Raw genomic sequence first — 25,879 nt, 5'->3', positions numbered from 1 at the left:
TTGAGGAGAACCATAGATAAAACATACACTTTAGTAGATTTCCCTTCCTCGAGGAATAGCTGAAGCCAATGTTATCGTTAGTTCTGTCTGGTGCACTGCAGATGTCGTGTTTTGTTTACAATTTGTTTTTTGTTATTTCAGTCATTTAAACACCCGTTTAACCAAATAAAATGTAAGGGACAGGAAATGTTTTACTTTTTTAGTGTAAAGTTTTACCTTTCTTGTACTAGTTTCGATTCTTTACTATTCAGGTATGTCTGCTATCTTCACTAACAAATCTTTATTTAATTATTTACAACTATGGTTGGAAATTTTAATGGTAAGATTAATAAGCATTTATTTTAAATCATAAAAACTGTCCAAGTCGATTGAAGCTCTTTTAACGTCACCAACGATAATAACAAGTTTTAAGAATTTGGAAAAGAATACAAGAGGAAAAAATGAACAAATAAAAGATTGATTTTCAAATTTATTCCACAAAAATAAATATTTGATACAGTTTCTTTAAGGATGCCTATTAGTGTAAAGCAATCTTCTCATCAAAGACACAAAGAAGTTGCATATAATAAAACATACTTAATAAGTTGTAGATTGGTACAAAAAGCCTGTCTTGACAACACACAAGATACAAATTACAGTGCAACAATAACAATGGTTATAACTTATACAACTGGTGCCATTATGAAGCAGAATAAGTTTCTAAAAATTTGTGACGACATGCTGACTCCAAGGTGCGGATGAAAACAGCGATGTCATCGTCCGAGAGGAACAGGGAAGTGGTGACCCGTATGCAGGCTGGCGTCTTTGAGGAATCATTGGCTAGAAAAGAAGCCCTACTCACAGCTATTCGTTCTTGCAGGCACTGTAAAAAACATAACTAATGGATACTATTGCATAACTGACAATTTGGTTTGAGTTTATAGAAAACATTACTTTAGTTTTCTTAGTGCCTGTATCAAATTTTGGACAAGAACTAATATTGACTTGATTCAAAAACTTAAAATTGTTGTAGTGTCTTAGTTTAGTGACAGTCTGTAATCAGTTTTGATCTTTATGTGAATTACTTAGTATCTCTGGAACTCCAAGTGGAGACTGTTGTTCATCAATAAGGGTAGGGGTTTCTAGAATGCTTGTGATAATTATCAATAGAGACCCACATAAATATGTCAAATTGTATAACTTAGGTCTCAGCCCTCTGTTTCCTTGAGATAAGGAGAGCACTTATCTGTTTAGTTGATCCTTAACTCTGTCAACCCTATCTATTTTATGAAGCTATATGTTAAAGCCTAACCCTACACTTTGACACTTCCTAGATGATACTTAACTTTGTTAATGGACAGTTCTCAAACTATTTTATTAGACATTTATTGATATTGCTAGAAGGTTCTAGAAGGAGGGCTGCGTCCCCCACTTAGAGATCCGTATTTAAGCTGGACTCTGGAGCAGAGCCGGCACTTCTCGGTTAGGACCTGCTACTGGAGGGTGTTCTCAGAGAGCCCGTCAGTGCAGCTATCAACTGTTTAGTCGTATTTTGAGACTTAGAACTATTTTGTATTTTGGGACTTGTAATATTTTGTGTGAATTTCTGAATTGTAGTTTGAGTCAATATATTGTGTTTTACTAGAAGCTCGGTTGATTTTAATCATTTAACTTCCCAAGCGAACCCCCACATTCGTGTTGTACCGGCAGCCACTCGATGGATACAACAAAATGTTCTCAGGACTATTGGCTTGATTCACTTTTACAGCCGATAACTCAGTGATAATCTAGTCATAAATAATTGAATAATTCATACATTTTTCAAAGAAATTAACTCTCATATTACATTACCAGACCAGACATTGGATGGATTAGTTAGAAAGTGACCTATTTTAGGATTAGGATCAACAATACAATTTATCATAAAGTTACTTTGTTAAAATTAATACGGTGCGTAAAGATATAGTTTTATTAGTTTTGTAATTTTAACAAGAAAAAAAACCAGTAAACACTTTGAATAACACACATTGCTATAAATATGTGCTGTATATATGTCGATTAACCTTTCAATTAATTCATATTCAGATAGATTTTTTTTTATTAAGTCCTAAATATACTGTAAGTATATTTTCTAGCTTTTAGTATATGCAAACGTTGTAAATTTGTCTTCTACTCATATCTTCTTTAGTTGAAAATGCTGTTAGTTGTAGCAAAATATAATTTTGTTGTGTATTAAGTGTTGTGTTTTTGTGCCAGATTGGACTCTTTCCCACCCAGGAAAGAGTTTCATATTTAGTCAGATTAGCTTCTATTCTCACATAAAGATTCTACAAGTCTCTCTCAAGTTACTGATTTGTATATGTCAATTAATTTTGTTGATTAAATTGGCAACGTCTTCAAACAGAAGACTGTTTACACATTTTACTTGATATAGTAAATAAAATTGACAGCTATAAGGAAAGTTGATGTACGTTTTTACTAAATGACAGACTGTATAGTACTTAACATAAATTTTGTTGTGAATCACATACATACTGATAAGAGTATTTTTATTTTAACAAATTTTCTGAATGGGATTGGTTATAATCCACCAAACTCCTATCTGTATGCCCCCCTACATAAAGTAATTTTGGGGTAAAGATGTATTTTTGTAGTAAAGAAAAAAAGCTCTTACCGGTCAATCCAAATTCAAAACACTTCTAAAAATTCAAACAAATTTTTTTAAGCCCCTCAGCTGTAACTTACCTAAAAAGTAGCCTTTACCTTTATTAATCAGCTCAAAAGTTGACACTGCTGTTTCGGCATCACAATGCCATCATGAAAATCAAAAGTAAATGAAGATCTTAGAAACTAATATCAAAAATAAAATTTTGTTATAACTAGAGGTATTCAAGCATGAGATTTTCAACCCTGGAACTGCTGGTAAGATTTGCTTCTCCTTTGTCCCCTCCTAACTCTAAACCACCTTCCCCACTCTGCTTCAAGTGTGTTAATTTGTTCACATCAACCATTCTATAATTAAATCAAAACTGAGGCATAACTACTGATAAAAGAATTTTCTATGAATCCTATTTCTCTGAATACTGACACCAAAAACACCACACTTACTTGACGATTTGACTCATTATCTAAACATTATCTAAAGGTTAAAGGTACTGTACCTTTAATGATACTAACCAATTCTATGATGTCACCGATTACTGATTGGGGGTTGGAGCAGCAAACATCGGGTTTGAGTAGCAACAAGTGGACTGGACTGTCACAGTCACCACAGACAGTAAAGTGGTTATTGATGATGGAGGAACTGTTGAGGGCATCGTGCATCACTCCACACAACCGGTTGAGTTTTTCTAGGATATCCGGTTGTTGGTCCAGTCGTCTGAGACCCTCCATCGCAGCAATCACATGAAGAGGAGGCAATGATGCAGAGAAACAGTAACCTACAAGAACATTATGTTTCACTTTTTATACTCCTACATAAGTTACATTTAGTTTATTAATTTTAGTGAATCTCCCATTATAGGGAATATGCTATAATCAGCATGATCATACTGTGAAAACTGGGTTTTATGGGGTAAAAATTAGGTTTTCCCATTTTTGATGATCAAATTAAAATTTTGCAGATTCTTTCCAAACCATTTTGTAGAGAACAAAAAAAATATCTACATTGAAGCGCCGTTGTACGTCTAATGAAAATAAAAAAAACTATAAATTTTTTATATTTATATTAATTTAATGGAGTATAAGTAAACTATTGTAGTTTACTTGTTTACGAATATATTTTGATCAAATTTGGCAAATTTATTTATTTAGCAGCAAGCTACTAACATTTAAATAAAAAACATACTTTATGAAATTCCTTATAGCAGCAAACGTAAATACTCATTAAAACTAATGTTATATTAATGAGGCAATCTAACATGTTTAAGGCAATATTTCAGTAGAAAAGCAATTGGGCAAATGGAAATTCGCTTAGTCAGCAGGTTTGCTGCAGTGGGGGTGTTTTTAGTCCCAATTTACCTATACCTGACATGGCAAGGTCAGATAAAATAGAAAAAACTTAAAATAAAAAATAAAATAATTACAGGTCAATCACATAAATATTACGTAAGTAACCTACCATGGTGTACACTATACAGTCATACCACTTGAATGTAGCTCAAGATCTCATGGTACTCAATTGAACATAGGGAAGGTCGGAGAACTTAAATTATGGTGTCCCCTTCTCAATAATTGGTAGTTGAAAAAAGAACACAGAAAGTTGGATAACGGATGATTGGTAGTAAAGACTACGAATTTGGTAACTTATAATTTTAAAAGAGTAAGTTATTTAAAGAACCCAATTGCATCGTCTTATTTATTTACCAAAAATACCAGTAGGCCTATCCCTGAAACGATAAAAAGGAAAAATATATTTTTGACTAAATTTTTTTATGATGTTTTATAGTATTTTATAGCTGAAAAAATAATAAATATATATGCATACATAATTATGTATTTAATATACATATTTATATGTATTTAGGATATATGTTTACACTATTTTTTATACTTCTCAAACAGATAGGTGCATATATCTGCCTGAAATAAAAATTAGACAATTTTTTTATGTTCTTTTATAGTATTTTATAGCTGGAAATAATAATAAAATGATAATGTATATTATATAATAATGCATTTTATATATATATTATAGGATATGTTTACACTATTTTTATACTTATCAAAAAGTAGGTACATACCTGCCTGTATTACGTAATTATCAAATCATTCAAGGAATATAATATTTTGAGAACAAATTTAAATATTATATATATACATATAAATATAAATGTACATTATATAAATGGTCCATTTTTTTATAAAATTTTCTAATTTCATGGCTGATGTACCAGTAGCCTACGTCAGCCTAAAATCACTGGCAATTCACATCGCAGTTGTTATAAACTGTTTTTAGTGATATTTTAATTTTAAGTTATGGACATCTTGTGCAGTTGCTTCACTAGAATTGTTAAGGTGTAAAGATACAGCACTGTTTATCAAGGAATCAAATCCTGGTTGTCGGTGTTGGTCTGGTGGGAGAGGCCTCTAAAGCAGTAAACAGTTCATTTGTGATATGTCTATAGTCTTACCTAGTCCGGAGAGTCTCTGATGGTCCACGATGAAAAAAGTTCCAACACAGAAGCCACCGATAGAAGCTAACGAGTTCTCCAGACTGGCCATTACAAGATCCACCTCAGTCCTCTGTGGAAAGAAAACATATTCAAATTTTAAATCTAAAAGGAAGTCATCCTAGGATCTGATGTAATTTTTTTATTCATGTTTAAGTACAGTGGAATCTTGATTACCCTGTTTGGTTATCCAATAATACCAAGAACTTGCTGTTTCTGTTTTGTATGACTGATTGTAAGGCGTAGCAGGTACGTCGAGACAAATCCTGTTGCTGCTCCTGCCTGTACTCTGGCCAGGCTTTAGGCACCTGTTTACTTACTTACTACTGTGGCCACAGGTACCACATTTCTTCCTAGCCTCCTTAAGCTAGGCCCTTCCATCTGCACTTGACTAAACTTTCAGATTATTTTAGCGCATTGCATACCCCACAAAGTTTGTCAACTCATCATACTTAAATACCCCTTAGCTACCTGTTTGTACTACCCCTTTAACTTCTTAGCACTGTTGCAAACGGAGAACTGTAGCTTAGAGGACTCAGTTGCAATAGTGATATTTTTAATTTGGTAATAATTTGTTAAGTTGTTTGTGACTTCAAAATAGAAAAAAGTCAGTGGTTTCAACGAGAGACCGAATAAAAGCCTTGAATAGGAGCTATGTAGTAAAACATGAAATGACATTTTTTGGGAAAAGAACAACGTTTTAGATATAAAAAATATAAATTAAGTAAATAAATAAATAAATTAGTACCGTAAAACGGGGTAACTTGAGACAGTGTGGTAACTTAAGACAATTTGCAGATGTTTTTTTTTTACATTTTTTTGTTGGCATACCTGATGAGTTATTGGGAGTTTCCTTAGTGTGATCACGTCTTGGAAGTTGATCCCTTAACTACTGTATATTAAGACATATTGTGATATTCAAGGTAACATACTTTATTTATTTATTTACTTTGAGTTACAGATGTTCAAAAATTATAGGCTGTATAACTTACCTTGTAGCATCAAGTCTATTATTAGGAATTCAATGATTGTTATTACTTACCTAACCTCAAATCAAAATCAAATCATCAAATCATGTTTATTAGCACATAAACGTACAGAGGTTTTAGATAAATGCACAGGTGCTTCGTCATTCTTCTTATAGCCTAATATTATATAATGTCCTTTTTTACAATGTATTTATTAATAATAAATAAAATAGTTTTTTAACATTTGAGGAACTCTTTAAATAGACTAGTCAAAAGGTTTAATAAAAAAGATAACGTCAAGCTTAAAACTAAATAACAAGATTTATAGAATTTAATTATAGATAAAACATAATACCCCCGCCGCAGCAAACCTGCCGTCCAAGCGAATTTCCATTTGGCCGAATTGATTTTCAATTGATCTATTTAAATAACATTATTAGGTTTAACGAGTACCTAGGTTTGCTGCTACAAGGAAACTAATAAAGTAGTGTGTTTTTTAGTAAAATACTGATAGCTTACTATAAAGTAAATAAATTTGCCAAGTTTGATCAAAATATATCCATAAACAAGCAAACTACAACATTTTACAATATTCTCCATAAGAATAACATGGGAATTTTAAATTTCCCATTTTTTTAGTTTTCTCCGTAACCAATAACCGTACAAAAACACTTTGATATACTGAATTGTTTGTTTTTTTAAGCTCTTTAAGAAGGTTTAGAGAAAAATTGGGAAATTTTGTGTTTTGAGGGTAAAAAGTGAGAAAAACCAATTTTTACCCCATAAAACCCCCCATAAAACCCTGTTCCCATGGTCCGATCATGCTGGATCGCGAACTCATTCAAGTTTATCCCGCCTTACACCTTCAAACCAAATTTCATCAAAATCGGATAAAAATTACTCAAGTTATCGTGTTCACGGACACATATATATATATATAAATCTATATATATATATACCTATAAATATATACATATATAAAAATTTGAACGAATGGTGTTTTTGGCCTCTGGGGACATTAAAATGAAAAAGTAAATCGGTCCCGGGCCTAAGTCTTACCATGAGACCTACGGTAATAGCTACTTCCCTATAGGGAAATTCGCTAAAAAATGTACAAAACATGTAATTTTAGTCAATAATAAAAAATGTACAAAACATGTAATTTTAGTCAATAACAAGGTCTTCATTAAAATTTCACAACAAAAACGATATATATATAAAATATGTAACATTTAAAAATCAACAAGATTAACATGGAGAAGGAACTTTTTACCCTATAAAATATTATGGAAGTAACAGGACATGCTTATAACATTTGAGAGTCATTTAGAAAATCGTCAACTTTATAATAGGCCTTTCTGATCAAAATACTCTTAATGTTATCTGCAAATTGTGCTGGACTCAAAAGCTGAGTTGTCAATAATAATCTTTTCACTAAGCTATTGCCAACCTAAAATTTATAAAAAAAATAAAACACCCTGTTCTGTCCTTGGTGGGGTAACTTGAGACAACTGATTTGACGAAGAAGGTGCTACAGTCAGTGCTATGAAGCGGACTCTCAAGGATAACTGGAAATGGCCGGAAAAAAGGATGAACTTGACTATCGTTGGGAAGATATTGTTGGTGGTATTAACCCCCCTAAAATGCTCAATAAGAGGGTTTTTTTTTCTGTGCCAGAATTGAACGAAATTTACTAAGTTATGTCTGACATTGTGAAAAAAAAATTGTTTCCTCTTTTTTAAATACATTTTTTTTAAGTTTGTAAGTTAATATGTGTATTCCTTTGTTTTCCTAGATATTTTATTATGTCTCAAGTAACCATTGCATTATCTAATTTGAGACAACTGTTGTTTTAACATCCGTGTCTCAAGTTACCCCATTTATATGGGTAACTTGAGACACTAATAAAAATAAATAAATAAATAAAATTTATATATTTACACCAATTATTAAATGTAGAAACCATAGTAACCAGGGTAACTAATGTTTTATTCTAGTTTTTGCAGATTTCCCTATACAATTATTTGGTAGGGGTTTCTTTTAGGTTGAAAAATGTCTCAAGTTACCCCGTTTTACTCGGTACATAGCTTTCATCCCTGTCTTGGTATTGTTTTGGGGGTTTTTAAAGTAAAAAGTGCTAGCTAACGAAGGATCACTTAAACTACTTACCTATAAACTATACCCAAATAAGTACTAAGTAATACTTTTATTTTCTCATAAGAGGAAATATTTTACTAAACAAGAGTTTGATTTTGGTATAGGCCTACCTAGCCTAGTATAGAATCATATTTATTAATTTCTCTCCATGCATAAGATGCGCTGACATTTTACCACTTCATGAAGGAAGGAGTAACAATATTTTACAAACTGTATTATATTGATACAAAAATGTATTAACTTACTGGGATCCCAAAATGCTCAGTGACTCCTCTTCCAGTCTTGCCAAGAACACCGAATGATATACTTTCATCCAAGAACAGTCTCAGCTTGTATTTTCTTCGGAGTTCAACTAGTTGAGGCAGAGGACAAATCTCACCTGTGTTTGCACAGATACCTTCTACGACAAGAAATCGCCTTGACCTTTGTGCTTTCTTTGGATTCTGCAAAATAAAAAAGCAGGATAATTTTAAGCTATCTGGTATATTGATATAGGTACTGTGAAAAGTGAGTAGTATGGTTGATTGTAGTGATGTGTCAAAACCGAGTTTTAAATCTCAAAACTACCAAACTAAGGAACAGTTTTGGTTTTGAGATTCAATTGACAAGTTTCAAGATTAAAAACTAAATATTTATTAAATCGAATATTGTTAATATTCCTATTCCAGTGTCAGGAGTTTAATTCATTTCAGTGTTTGTTAAGTTTATAAAAAAGGATGATTTTAGGTTTAAAGTGCACTAACCAATAACCATGTTATTCAGGTTATTATGTCTGAGTAGGAGTAAAATTTAATTCAGTTTTGATTGCATTATAAACATTTTATTATTACCTGTATTTTTTTAAACCCTAACCAGGCCAGTAAAATGTTTTGAGTTTCAGAATTTGATTTTTTAAGTTTCAAATTTGAACTTTCTGGTTTAAACCTTCACTAGTTGGTTGGCGTTAAAACGATTAATTGTTGATTGTATATTTAAACTCTGATTGTTTAGATTGTAATAGCTAGTTTAAATTTATATAGAGTAGTTTATTCAGGGTGAACAACTTAACTGTGTTACACTACAGCGTGTTAAACTTTGAAAAAAGCTAATGACATAATGATTATAACCACACGGCAAGCAAATTTTTCAAAGTTTAACACGCTGTAGCTCCTAAACGAGTAGGTTTAGAGAGAAAATGCAGAGTAAAAAAGTCTTAAAACTGCATCTGAAATCTAAAACACAAGGGTGTTCCATAAGAAAGTTAGCCACCATATTGGAAAATGGCGGCCATTTTTGAAACATTGGAATTCATATTTTTTAATGTCATTAAAACCTAGTTGAAGTTCCCCATTTAATGTTCTCTCTAAATCTAATAGTTTCTGAGATACCAATGGTGGCACAGTTAAGTTGTTCACCCTGTATAGAGTTGATACTAAAAAAATTCATCGATTCCCTCTATTGATACCTGAAAAATCTATTCTCGATTCTCAATACTGATAGAATTTTTTATAGTTTTACCATATTTTCTGAATGGATTGATTATTCTACACCAAACCCTGTCTTTTTGTCCTTCCATTAAGTAATTTTGAGGTAATTTTATATTTTTAAGTAAAGAAAAAGTGTGTGCAGCAATGATACAGCCCAACTAGCCAATTTATTTTTAAACCCATCTAAAGACATTAAATAACTACCATATTTTGATTGATTCTCGATACCGATATCTAAGTCCAAGTATCGGTGGTATTGAGAAACAACACATCCCTCATAAATATACAGTAGGCTCCCTCTTATCCGGGCTCCTCGGGACCGAGGCCAGTCCGGATAACGGGTTTTCCGGTTAAACCGACGTCCCCAAAAACTCGTTAAAACGTGGCGTTTACTGTGATTTTTGACTTAAATTTAGGAGAGCATTGTATTTAAACACGGGATCACTGGTCTCCAATCTTTCCCACGAGAACAGTCGTTTCAGTACCGCCCACTTCTTGCCGATCTGGTCCGGTTAAACCAATGTGCTGATAAAAATTGTCCGGTTGAAGAGAAGTCATTTCCGCCAAGTGTAGTCCGGTTAAACCGATGTCCGGTTAAACCGATGTCCGGTTAAACCGATATCCGGTTAAAAGGTGTCCGGATAAGAGGGAGTCTACTGTATATATGCATTTGAACAGATGGTGTTTTTGGTCTCTGGGGACAACAAAGCGGAAAAGTAAATTGGTCTTAGGTCCAGGTCTTACAATGAGACCAATGGAAATAGCTTATTACCTCTGTGGAAAATTCTCTAGCAAAGAAGGAATCCGAACACTTATAGGGAAACTAATAGTATAAGAGAAAAAGTTACGGTAACAAACAATTTACAGCTTGAAGAGGAGTACAACATTTCAAGTGACTTTTCCAAAAAATAATAGAGAAAAATACCTTGAGATCTGCTTTTTTAGTTTCTTCTAGCAATCGTTCAAGATCTTTTATGTCATTATGCTTGAAGACCTTGATTACACTTCTTGAGGCATCCAAACCTTTCTGTATTGCAAAATTAGCCCTCTCATCGCTGAAAGAAAACATTTAGATATAATGTATTATAATACAAAGGTCAACACTTATGTGAGTTGATGATAATTTGAAATAAAATAATGTGTAAACTTTTAATTTAAATTATAAAAATTTGGTATACTTAGGTAAACATTCATTTTATAGACTATTTATAAAATTCTTTACTTAGATGTTGAATCCAACAAATCAAAACATATTTGTAACTTATTTTTAATGATGGGTCGGTACTTAACGTCAAATGTCGGTCTAACCCGTTCTTGGGAAAAGTACCGGGACCGAGAATCGATGGTGAAATGTCTGTACCTGATACCTTCGGTACCAAGTTATTTTGTTATATTTTTATTTACTCATTTACAACATTCAAATTGTCAACCATGATGATTATTTTTCCCCTAAGACTATTTGAAAGGGCATATTTATCATGAAATATTATCAATAGTAGGCTATAGTATGATTATTTCAGTGTTAGTTGGTTATGTTGTCGTCACATTTGTCAGCTGATAGAGTGGTGCAAACATAGACTGCAATAACTGCTCCACCATCTTCAAGCATAAGTCAGAAGGCAAGCTTAATAAAGAATTGATCAATTAAATTGTTTATTTTGACCAAAATTATTTAATACACTACCTTAATACCATCCTTTCCTTATCTGAGGTTGATTGATAATAACATTAATAATAGTTACAAGTTACAGGGTTATTTCATTTAATTCATACAGTTCTATATTTTACTTTGTTTTGTACAAACTATGGAAATACAGAAGCAACATAAATAGCGCTGAATGTACGACTCGTACCACAAACTTAGTCGAGTTCACTCTAACTGTTTGACTCAGTCCAGTCCAGTTAGTGGCTGAATTCATACTTTTATTTGTTATTGAGAGAAAGTTTAAATGTAGTTTAGGTCGTCTGTCGTCTGTCAAGTTTCTTTGAAATTGAAGAATGGGCCTTTGTTTTCATCAGATTTCTTAAATAATTTATGTTGATGTAAATAATTAAACTTGTTTTGTCTGTAAATAATAAGTGGAAGTGGACCAGTTTATTACAGGAATGTAGAAGTAGGGCTACCATAAGTTGTTGTTGTTATCGACTAATTTGTGATAAATTCTCGATAATTGCTTCCCAAGTTTGGAAGTATTTAAAAATTGATGAAGCAAACAACAGATTTGTTAAATGCATCATATTATTTAATAGGCTTATCTCCAGAGGTGGGGGTCTAAAAGGACTTTTAACCTAATGAAATACCTAAAATCCCACAATACCGGTACAGGTAGGCCTACAAAAAACCATCACAGTCAACTAACTAAGCCTTGATTAAAATCTTTTTTTTCAACAAACCTGCACCTTAAACTAAGTTATAACCTCAAATGAGTATATAGACCTATTTTCTAAAAAGTTTTGTTCAAAACATCCTTTCCATAAATACCTTTATTCTAAATTTCCCTTAATAATGGAGCCTAAAATTAGCTTAATGCAGGCTAGGTACACTATAGGTACAAAATTACTTCCTTCTACATATTTAGCTAGAACCTATGCAGTTAACTTAGTTTAGGCTAACAAATTTCCAGAGCCACTTTTCTTTCCAAGGTTATATTAGTGTTAGTAGCCTATGTTAAATTTATTGGTTTAGCAGTGAATCATTTCAACATATAGGCTATATATTTAACACTTCTGGAATGGTATATATTGTTTTGATTTGAATGAGTTTGGCTGTTAAAGTGTTTTTGCACAAATAGTCCTAAGCTTTATTTTCTTAATCCCTTAATATAACGAACTTACACTAATGAAAAATAATCAGTTTTAAAAGTTGAATTAGGGATATTCTGCTTTTAAAATAAAACAATTAAGTAGCCCAATTTAAAATGAGGTACCGATGGTACCGGAACCGAGAATTGATTTTGTAGGAACCGGTACCGGTATTGACATTGAAAAAGTGGTACCCGTAAAACAAACTAAATTTTGGTGGTGGTGGTATACTAACTTTTTCGTTGTATACCTGAGGACTTATTTTAAGAACAATTAGGCCAAAAAAGACTTTTGATTTTCAGAAAATATTTTATTTAATGGATTATTTAAAAGTATTTTCTTTACTCCTACAAAGGATTTCCTTTTACAATGCCATAAACAAAAGTTGCTTCCTAATTGTTTTTTTTTTCAATCTAATGTGATACAGAGAAAGTTATAAGTTATGATTAGAAATGTATCAAACTTTAGGCTACATTATTGTGTGTTATGTAGTTCAATTTAATTTTCCTTTCTATAGAAGTTGGGTATATCAAATGAAAGTTCGCACCCACTGGTTATAACTTTCATGGGTTAGAACAATATTCACATCCAGGGCTCCATCCCATTGGCTTTCAAAATGTATATGTTTATATGTTATATGAAATAAAGTTCTTTTTTGTAATCCAAAGCAGCTTATTTCAAAATACTATTCATTACAGAGTCAACTCAGAAAACAACAGAGATTGTTTGTTCTTATGTTTTCAATTTGATTTACTCAATGTTCAAAAGTAATATGACTGTGATATCTCATTTTTGGATAGAGAATGATACAGGGTTTAAGCTGAGCAAACATTTCTTTGGGCAAAAATGCTACAAGTTCTCAAAGAGCTATGGCAGTATTGCGGAGGTTTCAGCGAGAATCGGAACTCGAGCTCAAACCGAGTTTGTGTATTTAAAGATCCACAATGTCATACAATAAGTTTACTTGTCATAGTTCTTTAATGAGAAATGCTTTACATGTCATGATGTAGAGTAATTCAATTCTATCCTTGAAAAGACAACTTCATCAGATTAGTACGGGCATACCCTAAGAATACAAATAAACATACGAATAATAAATAATTTAATATATCAAAGTTAAATTTATCAATCACAGTACAAATAAAAGTACATTGGCAAGTTTTTTTTTTATAATTGTAAATAAGTTAGTTTACTATCAACAAAGATATTGAAAGCTGGGATTATTCTTGAGTTGTATACTTTCAGAGAAAAGAACAAATATAATATAGGTTGATTTTCCAATATTGGGAGATTATAAAACTTACACGAAAATCATGTCCCCCTTTTTTGCGTAGGCTGGTATAGCACTTGAAATGGTTGAAAACGCATAGGAATAGACCACAGCATCCTCAGCTCCCATGAATTCTGCCAACTGTTTCTCTAATGCCAAGTGAACTTCTGGAAAGCAAGGACTGGTTGACAATAGATTATAATTGTTACAAACAAAATTAAACTGTAGCCTATAGGCAAACTGAGACAAGTAAGTAATGGACGAGGTCACATATTCATACCCTGAATCTACTAGTGTTACAGCATGATAGTTTGTCAGAGTTTTACTGACTACGGATTAGATTTCGCCCTGAGATTAATCAGCTGACTGGCTTACAGATGCCGACTCGTCATGTCATCTGCAGCTGAGACTAACTGAATTTTGTACGTATGGAACTTCAAATCTTGTTTCAAAATGCAGTGAAATACTGGTTCGGGGTATATTTAAAGGAGCAGCGTGTTTTCTTACTGATCGATGTGGATTATCCTCCACAGCATCTCGAACACACTCGATATTTTGTTCAGAACGGACTTCTCTATGGCAACCGATGGGACGAGGGTTCATAGTTGAACTTGTAGCTTCAAATTTACGCATCCAGCATTTAATTAAGTTCACTCATGGCGTTTGCTTGAGATCATGAAATCTGTATTGAGCGCAGAAGTGTTGTCAAACTGTCACATACGAAAGCGTTTGGTATAGTCGCGTACACAGAAAGCACGCTGCTCACTGGTAATGCGATCCATGGCAAATGGTTTTCCACGATCATGGCTACAAAGCCTTGATAAGCTCCTTATCTTATCTCTCTTGGACATTCAACTTTCCCCAAAATAAAAGTGCATTCCTTTCTGGGACACCCAGTATTTACAAAATTAGAGGTCATTCATTTAGAGCTGTTTATACATTTTTTTTCTTCTAAAAGCTGGGACACCCGGGAACTTAAAATCACAGGGGAGGTCCAAAGTGAGAAAACCCTCTCCTGCCTACTTTTACCCTCACTCTCGGGAAGTGAGGCTGCTTGTCCGTCAGGATTGCACTGAAACACCCGATCGTAGGAGACCAGTTTTTCCAGCAAATAACCTGGTTCCTTTTTGACCAGTACCCAATGAACTAGAACTAGAGTGAAGGTTTGAATCCTGCATACGGCTGCTGAGGGCAAAAGACCACCAGTTTTTTTTCAAATGCATAAATGGTCGTGTTTCCACAGAGCAAATATAAATCTTGCTGAGGTATTCTGAAAATTTATTAAATGATAATTTTGACTACAGATATAACACAAGGTTTAAAAATAATGTTCAATTACCGATCCATCGTCTGTGTCTCATTGAAAAACACCAACATACATGGGAAAAAGCTGTACAATAAGTTCCCACTAGTTTTAAAAAATATAGCCAATAAATAGGCCTACTATGTCATTTAAAAAGAATTTATCAAAATGTTTTGTAGAAAAAAAAAACTGTTAGGCCTACCATAATAATGAGTATTTGATGTAGCCTATTTTTAAATCAAAGTCAGTATTTTTATTTCTATTTTATTTTTAACCATAGAATGTAAGATGGCTAACTATGTAGGGTATTTATTATTATTTGACCATGTCACCTGTTTTGTAGCTATGCTATGTATAAACGTTTTGTGACAAAAAAGTTTGATTTGAATTGCTATTATTATTACTTAAATTCAATCAGAAATATACACGAAAACATAACTATTGTTTTCCAACCAATAATATAAAAATATATTTAGGACTAGGCCTAAAACAACCTCAGATAACCCTAAGGGCTCGGATAACCGGGGCCCATATGGTCAAGAGTGTGCTGTACGTACCACTAGCTTTATCTATTACAGATTACCTTGAACTGTAATGGCTCACCACTTGCTTTGCTGGATATATACGCACAGGCCCAGGGCCTATGTGGATAGGCAAATGCAAGGTCAAAAGAGGCTGCCAACGTCTTCTAAGTAATTCTAGAGTTAAATTTTAATCTTTAGTCTCCAAGTACTTGCCAGTTGTTCCATAGAATCCTCGAGGTCCACACGAGCCGACCCCATATTTTTCTATCGTCTTCATCGCATCTTTTTCAACACTATCATCTCCGATGAATCCAAGATAGTTGTGGGTTGCAAAATTCAAGCATTCTATTCCATCAATGTTTATGTATTTGCCAGCCTAAAAACATGATTACAAATCAAATAAATAAGCATGTGTAAGAATGGGCCTTCTTGTATAAGAATTTTGTTTTATTGTGCATCTGGAATTCAGTTGAATGATTGATTAATAAACTTGACAACTCTGTCAGTTGTGTTATGAGAATGATTCCTTAATTACTTGTAGGCCTAAACTTTTATTGATACGATAAGTTTCAATTATCGTAGTAGAGAAACATTATTTTGCAAATCCAAAATGTCCCTTTGGGTGTTTCGTCAACATTTCCTCAATAGTCTAACTAAATCAAGACCAAGGACAGTCACTTGTTGACATAACGCATTTCAATGGACTGAACAACAAATTTAATACATCGAGGAATTCACAAGATTAGGTTAAATGTGCTATTATTTTGCAATAGAAAAGTAAGCCACACTTAAACCGTTGAAATCCACAACCTAACCAAAAGATGACCTTTGTATGTTCCAGAAACAGGCTGTCCAGCAAGCCATGTAGGCCTAAATAAAATTTAAGAAAGAAGGGTGTCTAGCAAGCCAAGAAAATAAAATTTAAAGAAACAGGGTGTCCAGCAAGTCATGTAAATGAAATTTAAAGAAAAATGGTGTTTAGAAAGCCAAGAAGATAAAATATAAAGATACAGGGTGTCCAGCAAGCCATGAAAAGAAAATTTATAAAAAAAGGGTGTATCTAGGAAGCCACAAAATTTTTTTAAGGAAACAGGGTGTCCAGCACTAGCTGTACTTTAGCCAAGTACACAACATTAGCTTTGTCGAAATAGCATTCCAAATAGCTCTGTCTCAACATTAGCAGTAGCCTATATTGTTAATTTCTGTGATTGCAATGATAAAACAATCTTTGAAAAACATGAGCGCTATTATCTGAAGGGCAGTATGATTGTGCAGAGAAAAATAGAATAATAAACCGTTAACTGAGCAAAATCATTTTTTGAAGAGACAACCGGGAATCTTAACACTCTCCCTTGTCAGTTAATTCTTGTGTGTTGATCTTGGTTGGTTTTGGTTATTATTGTTACATAGTCAACATTAGTGATGGTCAAATCCAGAAACTCAAATTTTTCAATAAAAATCCAAAAAAATTGAGCCCCAAACCTCAAATTCAAGTAAAATTTGCTTAGGATACTATATAAAATATACTGTGAAAATGCATTCCTATTAATTATTTAAATTTGAATTGAATAACTATAGAGAGACACTTGTGAAGAAATTACATTACTTTAATGTCATACCTTCCCTCGTACGACTCTTGGCTTTAGGGCAAAGTGAGATGGGGACACTTCAGTGACTAAAGGTTCTGGCTCGTAATCTCTGATCAAGGCTTCTTTTTCCTGCAACAACAGCTCAAATTAACATACTCAGTTTTAACTTGGGACAAAGCCAATTACAGTAAAGAACAAAAAATATCTTACAAGTCGATCCCTGTCACCCGATTCCTTAATCTGAATAAGAACATTTCAGCGTGTAGTAACTGGATATTTATTGAGGACAGGAAATCTACGTTTGCTCTTTGTCTATTGATAGATGTAGGCATTCTGTTCCCTTGTTAAAGCTGTAGTAAGATTTACAATGTAATGGATCTAGTAGTGTTGTGAAGCCAATTACTGATTTCTGTTGGAAACCAAGATAAAGTGAAAGAATTACATAGTGTAAACTAAAGCATCTTTTATATCACATAACATTTCATGGTACCAAAAATTAAAGGAGAAAATCAAAAGTAGACAGGAGCGCAATCTGTAAGAGGCTCATTCAACTATTGTATATTTGGCTACAACTGGTCTACATAGAGTGTGTCTACAAGTCAATGGTTTAACACGGTACAAGTCTTGAGATTTCAATGGATCCATAAAATAATTGAATTTGTACTATTACACAGTAGTTTAAGTAGAGGGAACATTCAAATGAGAAACAACTGGATTTTTGTTAACAAGATGGTTCTCGGATCACCATGTGGTTGCAACACTCTCCTTTTCACCTCACTATTTTGTCTTCCATGACTCCTTCATCCCTTGAGTCATTTGGGTGATTTTTAAATCCACTGTGGCTAAATTATAACCAAAAATGAGGCACAACCAACAAGTATGTGATACTGCCACCACCCCTTTGTATTTGTTACTTTTCTTTGGTTAAACAAGTCATGCGTAATTCGCTAAATTCATTAAACTTTATGTATAAAGGACATGAAAAAATGGTACTTGAGGTTTGTGACGTTTGATTCACAATACATTACACATTTTAAGTGGCTATCAAGAGAATTGAGCTGAATAGGACCTACAATACAAAAAGAATATCAAATATAAGAATATTTTATAAATATGAATTGTAAGCAGTAAATCAATATTTCCCATACTAAATAACATTTTTATGGGAAATAGTTTTAGATAGGCCTACAACAATACACACATTAGGCCTACCAAGATTATTTCACATTAAAAAAATCAAGATACCAATTAAGAACTAGTTAGTTAGTAAACTTACTGCATACTAATAATAAATGCATTCATAAAAATGTATGATAGGCTAATAAATAAAACTGTCTAATATCAAGCCTCACAAGCCAAATCAGCATTATTATTATTATAAACTGAAGTATGTACACTATTCAAGAGAATTAATACAGAATATTTAATCAACTTTTAAAAACTTAAAAATTCAAAAGTAGGCTATTACACTTTTTTTTAAGTTCGCTAATAGTCCTACTTCTTTAACTTCATAATACTTAAACGTTCATTGGTGTACCGTCTAAGTTCTAATACCAAAAGGTTCTATAGTTAATACAGTAAAATGATTCTTCTTAATAGCAAAGGGAGTTTTTATGAATTTAATACAAAATAGTTTTAACAAATAGTTTATTGTTAGCATATGGCCACAGTGGTCTTTAATGACACACTATCTGTAAATTTTTTGTTTGACCAATGGAATGTACTTTAACAACACAATCTAGGTCAACTTTTAAGTCATTTAACATCTTCGGCTTATTAGTCCTTGGAGCCTAGACGTACCAACTCAGAAAACAATTAAAGAACTACAAGAAGACTACATTAAGACAATTTATAATTTCACAGTATACTAAATATTTAAATTACAATCACTCTAGTGTTTGAAAAAATATTTTTGGACGGTAAATAACTCTTCAGTGGCTGTTTGAAATTAACAAAATTAACATTGCTCTGGTGGGCGAATCCAAGATGGCCGTTAGCTTCCATGGACTCCCTTGGAGAACAATTTAAAACTACAAAGAACATTTTCAATCTCACAGTATACTAGATATTTAAGGTATAATCATGTTACAAAAAATATTTTTGGACGTAACTCTTCAGCAGCTGTTTGAAATTATCCAAGATGGCCGCTAGCATCCAAGGACTCTTAACAAGTGACTTAAATCAAATGTTCCCTTGTAAAATAATCCATTTGTATGTGATAAAAGGCCATGAAGGCTAGACAGTTCACAGGTCTTTTTTGCAAAATCATGTGTTTATTGAATGTTTAAAAAACTATTAACATACCATCGCACAAGGTGGTATGTTCTATCTTTCCTTCTCTCTACTTAGTCAGTGTCAATCAAACATGGGTGTAAGATGACAAACAGATTAAAATTTGTTGCATTATTACAGTACCGATATGTGGACTTCCAGATTGTGTATCGTTTAGAGTCATCTACAATGCTTAAATGCCCAAAAATATTTCTCAACACTGATTAAAAGCGCTAGAGACCTAGTTAGAATTGTTATATGAACTCTTGACTCATTAGAATTTTCAAGAGCAAAAACATGATTACATTTTAAGCAAGTTTAGATTGCAAATTCCTATTTATATAAAACTTACATATAGATTTATCCTACTTAAGTTTCGACAACATTTTGCTTAAAAGACCTCAATAGTGTTGCTGAAAAAATACACAAACAAAAATCAAAGACACACACATTGAGTGCACAAACACTAGGCCTATGTAACTACAATGTTTATAATCTATTTTTGTTGATAGTGAGAAAAATGACTAAACATATTAAGAGATGAATCATGTTAGTCATATACTCTTGTCAAAATGCTCAGAATTCAACTTTTAGATACGGTAGGCCTAACAAAAACTGTTGCAATGAAATGCAATAAATACAATTGCTTTACTGGTAGCCTACTTATTACAAGCAAAGTAAATTATTATTCCAGGTAATGGTGAAGAGGAATGGTCAATTGGGAATCCATCACAATAATTATTATATCTGATTTATGGCAATGGACACATGTGAGTGTTCTGATGACAACTCAAAGTGAAATGCAATGTTAAGATTGATTGTTGTACAGGTCACTGGTGCTTTAAATGCGTATAAAGATAGGAAAAAATCAGCTGACAAGCATTCATTTACCTGGATGTAATTAAATAGTGCTGCATCAATAGTTATTTGTGCAACAAGTGAGCAAAGCAAGTGAGCAATTGACTCACTCGAGAGAAATGCTTACTCACGAGCCGTAGGCGAGTGAGGAATGGTTTCTCGAGTGAGGCAATTGCACTTTGCACTCGAGTTGCACATTATTTTTTTCCTACAGTTACAATAAAACAAATAAATTAGTAGTAAAGAAACGTGACATTTTTACACAGAAGTGAACTTTTAATATGACATTTAATGATCAACACCATCAACAATAGTACAACAGCTGACCAGCTGATTTACAGCCAGTACTGCCAACGTATTTCACGCGCATACGACCTTGTCTGCATGTTACGCGCTCACTATTTCGTGCCTTCACGTTGCAAATCAGGAGTGAGACAATGTAATTAGAGTGAGACAATGTTAACATTGTCTCAGTGATGAGCGAATTGGCCACTTTGCTTTCTCAAATCAGTGAGAGAACATGTACATTGTTAGGTAACTGTAGGAAAAATAAATTAACTACCGTAGTAATAAACAATATATCTGTAGGCTATAGGCCTACTTGAGTGTAAATCAAATATGAATAATTTACTACAGCTTTAAAACCCTGAAAGAAAAATCTACTTCGATGTGAGTTCTGTGATCGGATAATACTTACATTTTCTGTGAGTTTTAGTTCATTTGTTGTGCTTTTCTTGCATATTAACCAAAGTACCCATACTATGAGTGAAAACTCCAAAAAGAGATGATGTGCTTGTCCCTGGAACAAATATTGACCAACTCACAATTTTATCAATGAAAAAGCAAAACACTTTTTAAAAAATTAGCACAGATAACTTAGACGTAATGTGTCAATACTGGAAGGCAATTCTCTGCACCATTGGTTTTTTTGGGGAAAGTCCTGTTACCCAAACCCGGCATTACAATATAGTTACAAGTGCTTTGGCACCAAGAGGACACGGGTCTATTGGCTCATCCTAGACAATATTTTAGATTTGCGCTCACGGTAAGAAACGTCAATTTTTACCATTTTGAAATGATATTTATATCGAAAAAACTAAAAGATAGATTTTTTGAAAAAACTTATTTGGATTCAGGACTCAAAATACTACTAGTATGTAAAATTTCATCAAAATCCAAGATGGTCAGGTTGAGAGCCTAGTTGATTTGATATGGAATGACCCTCCCGTGAATATTAAAAGGACTACCCAACTAACTTAGCTTAGGATGCCAAAAACTAATAATGTCAACCTTTACCCTAAGAATACAATGACACGGTTCCAATAGCTGTAAATTGTATTTTTATAGTTTATTTTATGACTACATAGTAGGCCTATGACTACGTCTACTCTTACCCCAGATAGGCCTATAAATTCTCTTAATTTTTCAACGTAACATTCCATTTCAAATTTGCACACTGTAACTTATTACTTATGCAAAACAAGAATATATGAACTTGTGTTTGGATGTAAAATAATTATTATTCAATAGTCTGTTCCAACTTCTTTAGTTATAAACATCAGCAGATCGCCATTTCCAACCTTTAACCTAAAAAATAAATAAAAATGGGGAAAAGAGAGGAGAAGTATAAGGATTGGTATGGTTTTGCTAAAAAAAATCAAGCAGAAGACAATACCAAACCAGGAGGCAAGAGAAAAATTCTCAGACTCAGGGAAAAGTCCGCAAAATACAAAGAAACTCATAGGGTAGGGGGAAGATTACAATTTTGTATAATTGCATGGTAATTATAAGTGGGTGAAGGATAAAAATAACAGGTTTATACTATATTATACACTATTTTCAGCAAAGGCAATGAAATAGTTAACCTATTCCGCTATCGCGGCCAGATCAAAAACGTCTTCCAGGGTCACTGCGCAATCATGAACATGAACATCCCGAAATGAATAAGAAAAGGACCCTAGCTTTATTGCCATTGGCCAACTCGTGGCAATGGCAGCGAAATTTCCTACTTTCGCTCGCGCAACTTACAGATACTTTATGCAATCGCGAAAATAAGGGCACAACCACGGCCACCTTTAACTTGATTTTGGACGGCACATAAGTCATATTTGTACCAGGGCGTCACGCATGCTGGGATTGATCTCTCGGACGTCAAGACATGGGTTGTTGAGTGCCAACTGACATGCTGACAGCATTCTTGAGGGTACCCCGTAAAAGCATTGTTGTTGTTGTTGTTTCTTTGTTGTTGATTTTTCTCATGTTAATTTTGTGATCTATTTTGTTTGTATTCTTGTTATTGATTGATATATTCATTGTTATATTTTGTTATTGTTATATTTTTTATACATTGTTATATTTTCTGTAACATCAATATCCATTGTTTTGCCATGTAATAATTAGTTTAAAAAATTGTTTTCTACTCCTCTGTTAGTTATTAAATTTTTATAATATTCTCATATTTGTAGCTACTTAATGTAAAATGGTGTTTGCCGTTGGTGTTCAATAAATAAATAAACTCCTCAACGATCCTGTTCAAGGCCTTAGTTCGTCAGCTAACCCCTCCCCTCTTCACTAGCCCTATCCTCTTCGGCCAAATCAATCATCTTGAATCCGTCCAGAGACGCTCGTGAGACATCTTGGTTGCCGCGCTGGGTTCAATTTCATGGACGTCCCAGCCGATGCAATATCTGCAGCTTATGGTCTCCAAAGCTCGGAGTGTATAAGAAGAGTTGCTGATGTTGCCTTCCTCTTCAAGCTGCTTAACAACCAGATCAGCTGCCCTTTTCTGCTCGAGAGGATCAATTTACACGTTTCTAAAAGCACCAGGCATCAACGCTTGTTTGCGCTAGACCATGCTTTGACCAGCTATCTACGTTTCTGCCACCCATACAACGTCTGATGCGCTCCGGGAACGAGATCTGTTCATCGGTAGACTTTTTCGCTTCCAGTTTGGAGGCTTTTAGGCGAGTGGCAGCGGAGGAATGTGACGCTCTATAGTTTTTTACTATTAGTGCCGTTATCGACCATGTTGTTTGTTTTTTTCTAATCATTATTAGTGTTGTTCATTTAATTTTAATTATTGTTAATCATTTCATTATTTAATTTTGTTACTCATTTCATTTCTCTATTATTGTTATTCTTTTCATTGTTTATTATTGTTAGTACCTAGTACAAAACACAAACATTCACTGTTGTAGCTGTCAAACATTATCTTTGTAAATTGGTGTATTGCCGTTGGTAAATAAATAAATAAATGAACTCCAGGCCGTGGCCTGGTGGCAACGTTGCATGTAGTGTTGTTTAGCATCATACGTCCCATAAGATAACATGGCAGACAGGTGACACCAGCTCATTAATTCGAGTATTATTCATTCATTTAAAGTTAAATTTAGGAACATAAATTTATAAAAAAATAAAAATAAAATGTATAGAATTGAAAACCAAAACAATATAAATTGAAAACACATTTCTGTACATTTTAAATGGAGTCAATATTCTCATAGCCCAGTAACCAAGGGGTATTCTGAAAAAAAACACAAATATCATTAACTGCCTCCAAACAAAACAGCTGTTACAACACTATTTGTGACGTTGCCACTTCGAAGGCCGCGGCCTGGAGGGTCTAAAGGGTAAAGGAGTTTAATTCCATGCAGCGGCCTTCGTGTCAACATCGCAAGTAAGTGTTAAACAGCCTTTTCGTTTGGAGGCAGCTAAATGGTAGCCCTAATTGTGTATTTTTTTAAGAATACGAGAGATTGGTCAACTGGGTTATGAAAATACTGACTCTACTTTAAATGTAGGTACAAACATTTGAGTTTCAATTTAAATATTGTTTTGGTTTTCAACTCTGTGTTTTGTTTTTCAATCTTTTGATAAATTTATGTTCATAAATTTTTATTCTATAAATAATAGGCACACTCGAATTAATGAACTAGTGTCGCCTGTCTGCCATGTTATCTTATGGGACGTCTGGCGCTAGACAACACTTGCAACGTTACCAATTCTACCAGGCCGCGGAGGAGTTAAAAGTGGCCGTGGCTCGGTTCGGCTCGGTGCGAAAATCAAGCTGCCCAGCTGCCCACACACACACACATCTTACATCAATTATCTGACCCGAGCTTGGTCTAAGACGATTATTTCCAGGCTGGACCGATCCCTTGGGTCAACTGTTGACGCTAACTGAACCGAAATACTGGGGAACCGCTGACATTTACTGTAGTAACATTTGGAGGGTGACAAAAGAGAACATATATGTATATAGTCCTCGCCACCCTAAGTTGAGGCAGCCAAAGGCCGCACTAGATACACGCCGTGCGGCCTTGGGCTGCCTCAACTTAGGGTGGCGAGGACTATAGTTCATCTAGAATCTTGATATCAATTTACATCTAAGAGGAACAGGAACCGATATCAAATTTAATCGTCCAAATAAGAGGAATTATTTGTGATCAAGCCAAACAAAATTTAGATTTGTAGAGTACCTATATGCGACTTATGAGATTATATAACTTTTTCTCTTTTTTAACAGAAAGCTACTAAATTAAGACAATTTGAATGATTTATTCATATCACTATTACCATATTGATTATATGTATAATCAATGCTATCACTATCATGGGGCAGCGCCTGAAGTGCTTTTTTTTTATACCAAACCTAAATAGAAGATGATTTAGAAGAGGAGACCAAAAACACTGTTCAAATTCATAGCTTATATTGGGTTTTCCATTTTGTTAACCCGAAGAAACATAAAATTTCACAATTTATCTCTAATAAATTTTAATTTTGTAGGTACTCTTGAGCTAATTAATTTTGTGTTGTTATACCTGTACGCTTAATGGTTACAGAGTAAGGTCAACAAATTACTCTTATGGAGAGTAATGATATGGAACTGTTTTAGTTTTCTTTCTTTTCTTGTTTATGGATATATTTTGATAATTTTTATTTAGCCAATTTATTTGTCTTAGGACTATACTATCATAAGCCATTCATTTAAATAAAAAAAAAAAAACACCCACACACACTTAATTATCTTTCCTATAACCAATCCTTGTATCTATTATTTTTTATCTAAATAAGGAATAAAATATGACATGTTTAAGGAAATATTGAAGTGAAAATCCAAACAGTCATAAGGAAATTTGTTTAGACTAGGTTTGCTTGGAAGGGGTTAACTTTTAACTTGTATTGCCACACTTTTTAAAACTGATGAAATTGGTAACCTTCAGACTTTTAGTTGAGCGAATAAAAAAAATCTAAATCAAAGGTACCCAGTTATACTATTTTGTTAACACATCATATTCAGCTGTGTCTCCATGATAAATCAGTCATACAGAAAAGAGCCATGGTTTATGGTGTACCTATTTACAATCTAGCAATAGCAATTAAGGATTGTTATGGATGAGCTCGTGCAAACTAAACATGTGGATGTGAAACTAATTTTTGATAAATTTATGGATGACTGTTCTTTATTTTTACCTTCACCAAATAGTTGTATTGTGATATAACATTATCGTTTGAACATCA

General features: G+C 33.3%; 1 protein-coding gene across 1 annotated transcript; it reads right to left on the bottom strand.

Annotated features, from left to right (window-relative positions):
* Positions 1-500: 500 nt before the first annotated feature.
* Positions 501-21,963, bottom strand: LOC129005627 (serine palmitoyltransferase 1-like). Its single transcript, XM_054434584.1, has 10 exons — positions 21,753-21,963; positions 21,056-21,157; positions 17,260-17,358; positions 15,854-16,016; positions 13,848-13,980; positions 10,667-10,796; positions 8,521-8,718; positions 5,112-5,223; positions 3,157-3,419; positions 501-862 (listed from the first exon to the last, which is right to left on the bottom strand). Exons 1-10 carry the CDS (start codon positions 21,798-21,800, stop codon positions 680-682), a joined length of 1,431 nt encoding a protein of 476 aa, XP_054290559.1. The 5' UTR covers positions 21,801-21,963; the 3' UTR covers positions 501-679.
* Positions 21,964-25,879: the final 3,916 nt, after the last annotated feature.

Source organism: Macrosteles quadrilineatus, unplaced genomic scaffold (assembly GCF_028750875.1).
Source record: "Macrosteles quadrilineatus isolate MER2022 unplaced genomic scaffold, UCM_ALF_1.0 Scaffold_28__1_contigs__length_1566739, whole genome shotgun sequence".
Lineage (NCBI taxonomy): Eukaryota > Metazoa > Arthropoda > Insecta > Hemiptera > Cicadellidae > Macrosteles > Macrosteles quadrilineatus.
This window is presented reverse-complemented; position numbering and strand designations above follow the sequence as displayed.